The sequence below is a fragment of the Felis catus genome, chromosome E1 (genome assembly GCF_018350175.1).
Source record: "Felis catus isolate Fca126 chromosome E1, F.catus_Fca126_mat1.0, whole genome shotgun sequence".
In the NCBI taxonomy this organism is placed as follows: Eukaryota; Metazoa; Chordata; class Mammalia; order Carnivora; family Felidae; genus Felis; species Felis catus.
Genome location: NC_058381.1, coordinates 11,867,504 through 11,880,105, shown reverse-complemented (window position 1 = coordinate 11,880,105; position 12,602 = coordinate 11,867,504). Strand labels below are relative to the sequence as shown.

The 12,602-nt window shown below is 56.7% G+C and overlaps 1 protein-coding gene across 6 annotated transcripts in view; it reads right to left on the bottom strand.

The window, feature by feature from the left end:
• The window catches only part of PEMT (phosphatidylethanolamine N-methyltransferase), an 84,707-nt gene that overhangs the window by 12,404 nt on the left and 59,701 nt on the right, over window positions 1–12,602 (bottom strand). For all 6 annotated transcript variants that reach the window (XM_019817279.3, XM_006939913.5, XM_019817277.3 and 3 more), the window contains exon 3: window positions 7,162–7,277. In XM_019817279.3, coding sequence (XP_019672838.1) covers window positions 7,162–7,277 — 116 coding nt within the window. The remainder of the gene's footprint in view (window positions 1–7,161; window positions 7,278–12,602) is intronic.

Sequence of the window (12,602 nt, the reverse complement as noted above, 5' to 3'; positions counted from 1 at the left end):
CCCAGCCCGTCAGGCCTCCCTCTCCTTCACAAACAGGTCAGCGCTAATGGCCTCCAGATAAGGAGTCTACTCATCGTGTCCGAAGCCCCCAGACCACTCTGGTTGCCCGGCTGGGGCAGACCGGCTGACGAGGATGCCTGGCCCTCCCCCCCCCCCGCCCCCCCGCCCCCCATCAGCGGCCACGGGGCCCTGACCACCCAGCAGACCCGCTGCTCAGTGGTCTCTTGCCACCCCTGCCCAGGGCTTTGACAGCCACGTGATCTGAGCTCCATTCAGTTGCGTGCACGTGCTGTATGTGCTCTCTGCTCTCCCCCCACCCCCGCCCCGCCCCGCCCACGGAAGCTGTGGCTTCCACACAGATAAGAACAGACACATTGGAAATGTCCAGAACAGGCAAATCCATAGGGACGGAAAGCAAATTCAGATTTTCCAGTGCCCTGGGGTGAGGTGGGGGGGGGGGAGGGGGCGTGTGTTTCATGGGTACAGGGTTTTCTTTCGGGGTGAAAAAGTTCTGGAATCAGCCAAAAGTGGTTGTGCAACATTACGAGTGTACTAAACGTCACTGAGCTGTATACAGTCTAAAATGGCTAAGTGGCAGGTGTCGTGCTATGTGTATTTTACGACAAAAGAAAAAGAGAACACATCTGGAAGAATCAAATGAAGCCATGTGTGGAAAGGGGTGCTCGGGATAATGTGGGGGCGCTGTCGGCTACGGGCAGGAGCTGGTCTTGCCAGGATTCTCACCAGCCTTTCTGGAAGCCCCACCCACCCGATCACCAAGCTGGCAGAGGGAAGGGCAGTGGGAGAAGGGCCGGAGGGGAAGGAAAGAGCCTGCTGGTGGGGAAGGTGAACAGAAAACAGTCCTGCCTGTGAGCATCCTCTCTCTCCTCCCAGAAACTTTCTGGGGTGGCCAGTCCAACCAAGAGAAAAGTCATGGCCCGGAAGACAGACCCCGGGCCACACCAACACCAGTACCGAGAAGCCAGGGAGAAGGGAGAGCTGAGGAGCTATCATCTATAAGAGCTGGACGTGGCGGGACTTCCTCCCAGCTCTCCCAGGCCCCGGATGCAAGAATAAGCCAGAGAGGTCTTTGCTGGTGTATACACGTCTGAAGGTGGCCCTGTCTGCTTGGTCTCCTGGGAACCCGCAGTGCTGGGCTGGGGGCCTGCAGGAAGGAGGCACCCCTGTCAGGAGACCAGGGACCTGGGGCCTTCTAGCTCTTGCCGGAGAAGTTGCCTGATCCAGGCATCACAGATCCTCTGTTACCCACTTCCCACTGGCTCCCTAGAATGAAGCGTGAAGGTCTGACCGTCACTGCCCCAGCCCGGGATCCCCTGCTTGGCCACACACTCGGTGAGGAGCTGGTCAGTGAGGGACGGGTCACCCCTCCTCGGAGAGGATCAAGGACTCCTGCTCCGTTTCAGACAGGAGACCAAGATGGCCTCAGTGACCTGCTCAAGGCCAGCCCATCGAGAGCAGAGCTGAGGCCCACCCAGGGCACCTGCCCCTCCCCCAGGCTGCTCTGACTCCCACCGTCTCCCAGGGTCCCGGACGTCATCCTCCAGGTGGAGCTGGATGTCCAAAGGTGGCAATGGGACTTTCCTTTCATGGAGAGCAGGGGCTGGCAAACCACAGCCTGCGGCCAAATCTGGCCCCGCTGGCTGTGCTTGTAAATAAAGTTTTATTGGAACGCAGTCACACTCAACTCTTTACATGCTGACGGGCTGTCTCCAGTAGTTACAACAGAGACCGCATGGCCCTCGGAGTCAAAAATACTTATAATCCGGCCCTTACGGAAAAACTTTGCTGACACCTGACACGGAAAAGCACACAGTTATGGATCTGAGTTAGAAGGGACCTTAGTCACCCACTAGTCCAGGGGCTGACAAACTTTTTCACAAAAGGCCAGAAAATAAATATTTTCAGCTTTGTAGGCCGAGAGGCAAAACCTGGGATACCATGTAGACACTTATAGAACCATTTAAAATGAAGCTCTGTGGGGCGCCTGGGTGGCTCAGTTGGTTGGGCGACCGACTTCGGCTCAGGTCATGATCTCGCGGTCCGTGGGTTCGAGCCCCGCATTGGGCTCTGTGCTGACAGCTCAGAGCCCGGAGCCTGCTTCGGATTCTGTGTCGTCTTCTCTCTCTGTCCCTCTCCCACTTGTGCTCCTTCTCTCTCAAAAATAAATAAACATTAAAAAAAAAAAAAAGGGACGGCCATTATCAAGAAATAATAATAGCAGGCACTGGCGAGGGTGGGGAGAAACTAGAAACCTCGAACAAGGCTGGTGGGAAGCTCAAACAGCGAGAAACGGTATGGCAGTCCCCCAGAAAAGCCAACCGCAGAACCACCGTATGCTCTTCGAGGTATGGAAGAATCAAGGGCAGGGCTGGCCCACGTCCACAGTGGCGTGAATCCGGGAGCCGACAGGTGACAGTGGCCCAAGAGCCCGTGCCCGGATAGATGGGTACACAAAACATGGTATCTGCTTATAAGAGAATATCATTCAGCCTCAAGAAGGAAGGGTAGTCTTTAAAAAAAAACTGAGAATCCTTTTACTTCTTTACTGGTTTTACTGAGATAGAATTGACATATCCCCTTGCGTGAGGTTGAGGCACACAGCGCGATGACTTCATGTACGCGTGTTATAAAACGATTAGCAAAATAAGGTGGGTTACTCCTCCGTCCCCTCACATAGTGGTCGTGTGTGTGCGCGCGCGCAGTGAGGATTTCTAAGACCTACTCTGTTAGCAACTTTCTTTTTTTTTTTTTTAATTTTTTTTTTCAACGTTTATTTATTTTTGGGACAGAGAGAGACAGAGCATGAACGGGGGAGGGGCAGAGAGAGAGGGAGACACAGCATCGGAAACAGGCTCCAGGCTCTGAGCCGTCAGCCCAGAGCCCGACGCGGGGCTCGAACTCATGGACCGCGAGATCGTGACCTGGCTGAAGTCGGACGCTTTACCGACTGCGCCACCCAGGCGCCCCCCTGTTAGCAACTTTCAAGTATGTGAGACGGTATTAAGCATATAGTCCTCATGCTGGGCATTAGATCTCCAGGACTTACTCATCTTCTAACCCCAAGTTTGTCCCCTTTGACCAACATGTCCCCCTACTTCCCCCACTCCCAGGGCCTGGCTCCCACACATCTACTCTCTGGTTCGATGAGTTGGATGCTTTGAGATCCCACATATGAGCGGAATCAGGCACCGTTCGTCCTTGTGTCTAGCTCATTTCACTTAGCATTGTGAAGCAGATTCTGACACGTGTTCCAACAGGGACGAACCTTGAGGATGTTGCGCTAAGTGAAATAAGCCAGACGCAAAAGAGGAAATACCGTCTGATTCCACCTGCACCTAGAGGAGCTCGTGAGACGTAAAAAGGCAGGTGGCTAGTGGGCTTGGGCCTTTGGGGCACCGTTTGCCAACCCCTGAACTAGTTCAACAACTAGTTGGGAGGCAGAACAGAGAGGGTATGGGATTCATTCATTCATCCATTCACTCATTCATTCATTCCGAAGGCTGAGAGTGTCTGCAGGCCCTCTGGGCAAAGGCTCCCCAGGGAAGAAAACAAAGGGAAAAATCAGTTAAGCTGGAGAGTGGCTAACAAGGCTGGACTGCGCCACGATCGGGGCTGCGGAACAAGGAAGGAGCCTGTTCGGGCCTCCCTGCCGGCTGAGTTTTCCGAGTAATTGAGGGAGGAACCCCTCAGGAGAGGAAGGCTGGTGGCAGCACAGGAGGCCCGAACATGCCCAGCAGCCAACGGGGAGTGCGGGTCTCCTAACCGGAGCAGACACGAATTGGCTGTTGCCGCCTGCACAGCTTCTCTGCTGGGAGGGCACCTTCCTCCACACCCCTTCCCCTCCCTCCCCGCCCCCCGCCCCTTCCCCTCTCTTCCCCCCACCCCTTCCCCTCCCCCTCCCTTGCCCACATCCCTTCCCCTCTCCCTCCCTCTCCCTGCTTCAGCACCCCTCCAAGTGGGAACCCAAAGGGACGTCCGTCTCAGCTGCACAGTGAGAGAGGTTAGCGCAGGAGGGCAAAGTAGCCCCTTGCAAACTGAAAACCCGACCCGGTACGTGAATTCACTGCCCGGGCTCTGAACCCCCCCTGGCTCCCTCTTTCCTACCACATCACAGGTGTGCCCTGACCCCACAATCTTCCCCGACCTAACCCCACGGGCCACCCCACCTCAGCCCGTGCCCAGCCAGGCCAGGGACACCGAAGGATCACCGGGGGTGCATGTGCAGGTGACGGAGGCAGGCCCCCCATTTCATAGGAGCCCTGTGGCCACATGCCGGTCAGGGCCAAGAGTGGGCTGTCTGGGCCAGACCCTCTCTCCCCGCCCCCAGCACCCCAGGCAGTCACGTCCCCATGGGTGAGCGCGGTGGGAGGGAAAGCCAGACCTCGCTGTAACCCTGGCACTGTGACCGCAGCAGAGTGAGTGAGGCCCAGGGGAGAGAAGGACAGGGCCAAGGAGCGAGCAACTCGTTTACGTGTCTGGTGCACTCCTCAGTGTTCAGGCTGCACTGGAGCCTCTGAGCCGTCCTGTGGCCTCTCTCTCCGGGGTCAGGGTTCAGCCGGCCTCCCAGGGCAGGCTCGGTCCACTCTGCATTGAGCCTGGGTGCTCACTGAGCCCCTCTGAGCCCTCTGAGCCCTCTGAGCCCCGGAGACCAACAAGTGGCTGGAGCGGGTCGTCGCACTGGGGCTTCCACACACAGGGTGCAGCTGGGAGGTGCTATGGATGCCAGGAGCTAAGGCAGGAGGAGAGGCCAGACCTGACAGAAATGAGGCAGCAGGAAGAGTCAGGGAAGGGGCCCTGCCAGGGGAAAGGGGGAGGTGACCCAGACACGGCCGGGGCCAGGTGAGGAACCCGGGTGTCATTCTTTACCGCACAGGGGAGCGGGATGGGGGTGCTAGGCAGGGCTGACACAAGTTGACGCCCGTTCCCACAGGATCCCCGAGGGCCTCCATGCCGCGTAATCCAGAGACAAGAAGGGAGAAGGGTAGATCTCAGAGGTGGACCCGGGGTATAGATCCCAAGTCCAGATCCCAGGGTAGATCCAGGATAGACCCCCAGGGGGATCCTAGGTGTGCTGCTGGACCGAGCAGGGAAATAACAACAAACAATTAAGGATGCCTCCCAAGTTACCGGCTTGAGCAAGGGGTGAGACAGAGGCTCCGTTACCAAGGTGGGCGGGAAAATGGGAAGTCGGCACTGAGACACAGACAGGCTCCCTGAGAGGGGCCAGCACATCCGAGTCAGCTGGGTTTGCCTCCTGGCTCAACCGCTCCCCAGCCTTGGCCCCCAGCTGACGCGTGGGCTCCCATACCCACCCCCAAAGGGTTGTGGTGAAGCGTGGGGAGCCATGGTAGGAGCCCAGCACGGCTGCCCGAGCCTGGTGCTCGGGGATGGTAGCAATTCAGGGCACTGACGGATGCTTCTGGAGACACCTGGTCTGCTGCCTCTGGGCTGAGGGCCGTGGGGCCCAAGCCCTCCCCGGGCCACGTGCAGGCCCCGGTGGGGACCCAGCATGCACTGAGACCAGGGAGCCAGGACAAGGGCAAGTTCTCTCCAGCCCTCTACCCTTCCCCAGCCTCACCACAGTGACCGGCCCTCCTCCCGGCCCTGGGAGTGTGTGCCTGGAATCCAGAGAGCAGCCCTGGGGCAGGGCTCACAGAGAAGCAAGCCCCCCATCTGCCAGAGGGGGCCTGGTCTCTCAGCTTGGGCTCAAACGGGCTACTGACTCCTGCCCAGCTGAGGGCAGCCCAGGGCCCCCTTCCATTTTAAGGGGCGACACCCCACTCAGCAAGGGTAGGCAAATAGGTCCAACCCCCCTCCCTTGACCCCTCCTACACCCATGAGCCCAGCCCAAGGTCGCACTGGCAGTGTGACCTCCTAAGTGCATGGGGTCTCTTCTCCCTAACCTGCTGTCCAGAGCGAAGCAGCCTGGTCTCCCGCCCACATCAGGCTCCGTGAGCTGGAAAACCTCGAACAAACCATTGCTTCCTGCCAAGCCTCACTTTCTTCGTCTATACAATGGAACCCTTCTCTGCTCGGAGACTACAAATGTGAAAACGCTCCCTGGGGTCAGAGGGCCTGGAAGCTGGTCAGCACACGGGCCATGCAGGCCTGGAGGCACCCTAGGCAGGGCCTCGAGCCAAGCCCCTTGCCCCTCTGTGCGGGGAATAAGGCCTCTCTGGAGAAGTGTCTCCAGTGTCATTTAATCCAGGGCAGGGGCCACGCCCTCTCTGAAGACCAGGACCCTTGGGGTAGCCATCCTGGCCTGGCCTGGAGTGGAGGAAGTAAGGAGACGACAGGCAGCCGGAAAGGCAAAGAAGCAAAGGCCACGAGTCAAATGGGGCATCACGCCCACGCCTCCCCTCCGCTCCCCAGGGCCCACAGGGGAAGGCAGGGCGTGGGGAACGTGGCGAGCGGCCGCCACTTGGCTCCCCAGTGATCGCTCCCACGTGGGGGCCGGGGCCACCAGGGCTTCTGATCTGTCATGACAAGTCGGACCTTGCAATTCTCCTGTGCCATCATCGCTCATTTCTTACAGCACCGCACGGGCCATGTTCAGTCCACGAGCCAGTGTGGCGCCCACAGGGGTTCTCACAGAGCAGTGGAGGTAGGACCCCGGGCTCAGGGGTGGCCTGCAGGGCACCGCGCCTCCTGTCTGAGCATCAGCACCAGCTCCCGCCACCAGGCCCGAGGGCAGCGCTTTATCATCTGGAATCAGTTCCCCTGGCAGGAAGGTAACACGTCAGGTCCAGACATGAGCTGAACAGCTTGCTGTAAAAAGCCTGCGTGAGGCCCAGTCCCCAAGTGTCACCTGCCTTCTGCCCTGACACTTCCTGGAGGGGACTCCTGCAGCAGCTTGGTCTACACATTGAGACTGGGGACCACCTGGCCTTGTCCGCGGTGCTCCTCCGTGCCTGCACCCCAGGCATGTGGCGCTGTCGCCTTCCTGGGGCCACGAGGACTCCTCTGCGGATGGGAGTCTGATGGCCCAGAGAGGGAGGGGGTGACTGCGTTCGGACGCAATGCTCCCCGTATCTGGATGGACCCACGTAACACTGCCTGCAGGGGCTGCCCCCTCAGGTGCCCTGGAAGCCTCCAATGCAAATGGACTTTATCTGGTCGGTCGGCCCGGGAAGTGCTTACCAGTGCGAGCGCAGGACGTTCAGGAGCAAAATGGCAGCACCCAGGGAGTAGCAGGCCAGGTAGGGGGATCGGAAGACCTTGCTCAGCTTGCGGGTTCTCTGTTCCCATCTCGCCACCTAAACGGTGCAGAGGAGAGAATAAGGCAACACAAGATGTTCACTGGGGAGAATCCCGGGGCCGAGGGGGAAGCGGGGAGCAGGTCTCTCTGTGCTCTAAAGCTCTGGAGCCCCCATTCCAAGGAGGGAGAACTGCATACAGCGGCTGCGTGTGGATCTCAGCCCGTCTGGACGGACCACAAGGGCCTTCTGGAAGCACACAACAAACACATCGAGCAGCAAAAAGAGACCTGGATCGGAAGACGCACGCCAGCCAGAGCAGGGCTCTGACCAGCCTCTGGGCCTTGCTCCAAACCCAGCGTCCGCCACACACATTCCCGACAGTCTCGGCACATGACACGGAAACAGAGAAGGAGCAGCCGGACAGAGACACACACAGGAGCTGGCGAACGAAGGGAGGCCGAGGGGGAATCACAGACCCAGCGCCTACGCCTCGTCTGCAGGGCGCTCTCACCCCTGGGGCAACCCGCACCCTCACCTCTGCTTCCCCAGCGCCCCCTGAGGCACAGACTTGCAAGTCTTTAATTTTAGCCACAGAATCCTTATTGTAGTTTTTCAAACGGATCCTATCTAGACTCTCAACTTTCAGCAGCTAACAGCGGAGTGCAACGAACAGACGGCTCTGCTTGTCTCCAGGACCCCAGCCTCCTTCCGCACACATGCTGCCATTGGACTTCCATTGCACCTGCCGCCTGGTGGGGGGGGGGGGGGAGGGGGCGCGAGGGCAGTGCAAAAAGGCAAATACACAGCAGGGGATGCTGCAGGGGAAGTGGCTGGGAGTCAAGGTGGTTGGTCTCTGGTTATGCGAGCTGGTCACCCACCTGGCCCTGAATGTGTGTGTGTGTGTGTGTGTGTGTGTGTGTGTGTGTGTGACATATGGAGGGTCTTGAAGGTCCAGGGGGCCCTCTGTGGTCCTGGGATCCTACAGGAGGACCAGATCCTGGGGGCTGCTGGGGCCATTATCTCCATCACGGCCTCAGCAATGACTCTGTCTGCTGCCCAGTTCCACTTCCCAAACGGATCTGTCTTTCCCGGCAACTAATCAGTGAGACAGTGACTAGCAGATCAAGGCCACTGACTCTCTGACTCTCTCCCTAGAGGAGGCGGCTCCTGTCCTCAGATTTCCTGGGTGGTAGAGGGCTAGAGGGAGAGGGTGTAGGCTGGAGTTTACGGGAAGGAGGTAAGTGAGGTGGTTCCTGGGCCTTCCCCTCGATGGCAGATCCGCTGTTGCCATCACTATTCAGTTCTCCCAGAAGATAAACAAACCCTTTGTCCGGCTCCAGGCAGGCGGCCTCTGCTGACCCCACGGGAAGCTGGGGCCTCATTCGGAAAGGAAGGGTTGAGCGTCCAAGGGGCTGCGAGTGCACCACCCAGTGGCCTGCAGGTGGCCACAGGGGGCGCGGGGTCAGACTTCATACTTCTCATGGCCATTTCGAGATTTTTAAAAACATTTTCTGAGATAAGACTCAAAGCGTTTTTCAGCTGTACAACCATCGCCGGGGTCAAATTCCACAACACGTCCATCACCCCACACCGAAACCCTGCACCCATTAGCTGTCACTCTGCACCCCCTTCTCTAGCCCCTGGCAACCACGTATCTACTTTCTGTATCTGTGGATTTACCTCTTCTGGAAGTTTCACATAAACAGAACCTTGCGACCTTTTGTGTCTGGCTCACTTCACTTAGCATGATGTTTTTGAGGCCCATCCACGTTGTGGCATGTGACTTTGTGACCGAATGATATCCCCTTGTGTGGACAGACCACATTTGGTTCATCCACTCAGCAGGGGATGGACATTTGGGTTGTTTCTGCCCTCCGGCCACTATGGATAACACTGCTGTGAATATCCAGGTAGCAGTTTGTGTGGACGTGCGTTTTCACTTCTCTCGGGTGCGTCTCTGGGAGTGGAATCCCTGGGTCATAGGGTGAATCTCTTTTTGACTCGCTAAGGAGCTTCCAGAATGCTTTCCTCAGCAGCTGCACCATGTCGCATTTCCACCAGCAGTGTGTAAGGGTTCCGATTTCTCCACGTTCTCACCAACACTTGCTATTTTCTATTTTAAAAAACTGTAGCCGGGACGCCTGGGTGGCTCAGTCGGTTAAGCGTCCGACTTCGGCTCAGGTCACGATCTCGCGGTCCGTGAGTTCAAGCCCCGCGTCGGGCTCTGGGCTGATGGCTCAGAGCCTGGAGCCTGCTTCCGATTCTGTGTCTCCCTCTCTCTCTGCCCCTACCCCGTTCATGCTCTGTCTCTCTCTGTCTCAAAAATAAATAAAAAACATTAAAAAAAATTTTAAAAAAAACTGTAGCCATTCTAGTGGGTGTGAAAGTCACACCATTTGAAATCCCCCCGAATAATGATAACATTGAACACCCACGGGCCGTTTGTGTGTCTTCTTTGGAGAAAAGCCTGTGCAAGTCCTTTGTCATTCTTTCTATTGGGTTGATTATCTTTTTGTTGATGAGCTGCACGAGCTCTTTATATATTCTGGATACCAGCCCTTTATCAGATACATGATTCACAAATATTTTCTTCCATTCTGTAGTCTTCACTTGCTTTATAATGTCCTTTTGTTTTAGTTAAAAAAATTTTTTTAACGTTTATTATTGAGAGACAGAGAGAGACAGAGCATGAGCATGGGAGGGGCGGAGAGGGGAGGAGACACAGAATCCGAAGCAGGTTCCAGGCTCTGAGCCGTCAGCACACAGCCCGATGCGGGGCTCAAACTCACAAACCGCGAGATCATCGCCTGAGCCGAAGTCGGACACTTAACCGAGCCACACAGGCGCCCCTATAATGTTCTTTTATGCACAAAAGACTTTTATGTTGACAAAGCACTTCACCTTGTAGGATTCAACCCAACTCAACCAACTGATGTGTGCTCAGCACTGCACCAAGTACAGCCGTGGCTCAAAGACTCAGTAAACCGCCAGGCTGGCCCTCAGGAAGTTCAGCATCTCCCAGGATAGCACATGGAGTAGAGTTTCCATCTGTGTGCCTGATCCCATAGAACGAAATCCAGCCAGGCAGATTTGCACTAAATCCAGAGGCTGTCTGGGGTGGTCAGACTTCAAGACAGGTTGTGTGGCCTGCACAGGGTTCCTGCTGAAGGTCCCCCTGGAAGACACGGTCACCCTCCAAAGCAGCCAACCAAGGGGCACAGACCAAGGGGTAAAGAGAAGCCCTTTTGGCGTGACTGCCCGGCAGAAAAGTGGACGGAGGTGTCCTTGGCCAGAGGAAGCAGCCTGGCATCAAACAGGAATTCCAGACTCAAGCCACAAGGGTGGGCAGGACACCCGGGCAGAGGGAGCTCTGGTGGGAGGAGGAGGGCTGGTGACCATCCCAGAACCCTGGGGATGCCAAGAGGCTAATGATAAAAATCATAATAACCATGAATTCAAGCATCTCACAATTTTGAGTGCTTTTGCTTGAGCTCGCTTAACCCCCAAAACGAGCCTGCGGTGGGTGATATACGGCCCATTTACCTGTGAGGAAGCCACGGCCTCCCACTGGTGGGGTCACAGAGTCAGAAAGAGGAGCAACAGAATGACCCCTTGGGCTCCTTCTATCCAGGGAAGGCCCCTCTCTCCACCCTGCCAGCTAGCCAGCTGTGGTTCAAATCCGCGATCTTTGGCACATCTGTTCCTTGTATGTGATTTTTAAGTTTACCGCTTTAAAGGCCATTGATTTTTTTCCTCCCGGTCGATGGGATTATGCTTTCAAAAGGACATGGAAATCTGTTAGAAATTACATAAGGGGTCGCGTACTTCTAGCTGAGGGGCTTGTGACACTCCCAGCAAGCCCAGTCTGGAAAGCGCTAGACGGGGAATCGGGAACACTGCATGCTAGACTCAGAACTGCCCAGCGTGTTCTCCACGCTCGGGGAGGCGTTTCTCTCTCTGGAGCTGTTTGCCCAGCTGCAGAAGGAGGATGGAAGTGGCAGCAGGTGGCATTCTGTGCTCCTGGGGATGGCTCTGCCTCCCAGAAACCCGCCACGCACCGTACGGATTGCACAGACACAGCGTGGGCCACTGGCACATCCTACCGTGCAAAGGGACACTTGTCATCGACCATATGCTGAGCAAAAGGAGCCAGATGCAAAAGAGTGCCTTCTGCCTAATTCCATTTACACGAGGTTCTAGACCAGGCGGAACCCACTACAGTGACAGAAGTCAGAGCGGTGGTTGCTGGGGCTGGGGGCTGGGGCTTGGGATGAGGGCTGGGGGCTGGGGGCTGGGGCTTGGGATGAGGGCTGGGGGCTGGGGGCTGGAGGCTGGGGGCTGGGCGCTGCGGCCACGTGGGGCGCTGGACTGGAGGAGAGGGCGTGTGTGGAAGGAAATGTTCTATACCTTGATCAGAGTGGTGGTTACACAGGCACGCCCCTTGGTCAAGACTCAAACTGTATACCTGAAATTAGTGCATTTTAGAGTATGTATACTATACCTCCATAAAGCTGCTTTTAAAAAATCCAATCCTTGTTGAATCTGAGCTCTAGGGTCAGACGAGAATGGCTGTCAGTGTCACATACCCTGGCAGGCTCTTCTATGTGTGACACCACGGGGTCCTGAGTTCAGCCTCTAAAGGAGGGGCCTTTTGGGCTGCCTGGGTGGCTCAGTGGGTTAAGGGTCCACTTTCAGCTCAGGTCATGATCTCGCGGTCCATGAGTTCGAGCCCCGCGTCGGGCTCTGTGCTGACCGCTCGGAGCCTGGAGGCTGCTTTGATTCTGTGTCTCCCTCTCTCTCTGCCCCTTCCCTATGCATGCGTTCTCTTCTCTCTCTCTCTCTCTCTCAAAAATAAATAAACATTTTAAAAAATAATAATAAAGGAGGGGACGCTCCCCTGTTTCTGTGGGGCTCACTGGATGTGTCCAGGATGCACACCGGACCCCGGCCCAGAGCCCACACTCCTCACTTCTATAACCATAGCACACTCCTGGGTGACCAGGAAGAGGGTCCATTCTTCAGCCCTGCAAACCGAGGGCTGGGAAGGGCCTAGACGAGTACTCAGGCTTCTGGACTCCCAGGCTGGACCCTCTGCCAGGCCTTGGCTCTTCTGGGGATGATGGAACGTCTTTCCTCCGAAGGCCCTTTGGGGACCACGTGGCCACCTCTGATCTCCCAGGTGGCCCTCCACACCCGCCCCTTCACCTGGGGAACAGTGGGGTAATAAATGTGCTTTCTGAGCAATCTAATAACCAAAGGTGGCAGACCCCGGGACCAGGCAATGTGGGAAAGACGAAACGAGGAGTCCTATGAATAACTACTATCTGCCTTTCGGTCAGCCTGTGTTAGATTGGGCTGTTATTTCAAGGCAATCAATAAATC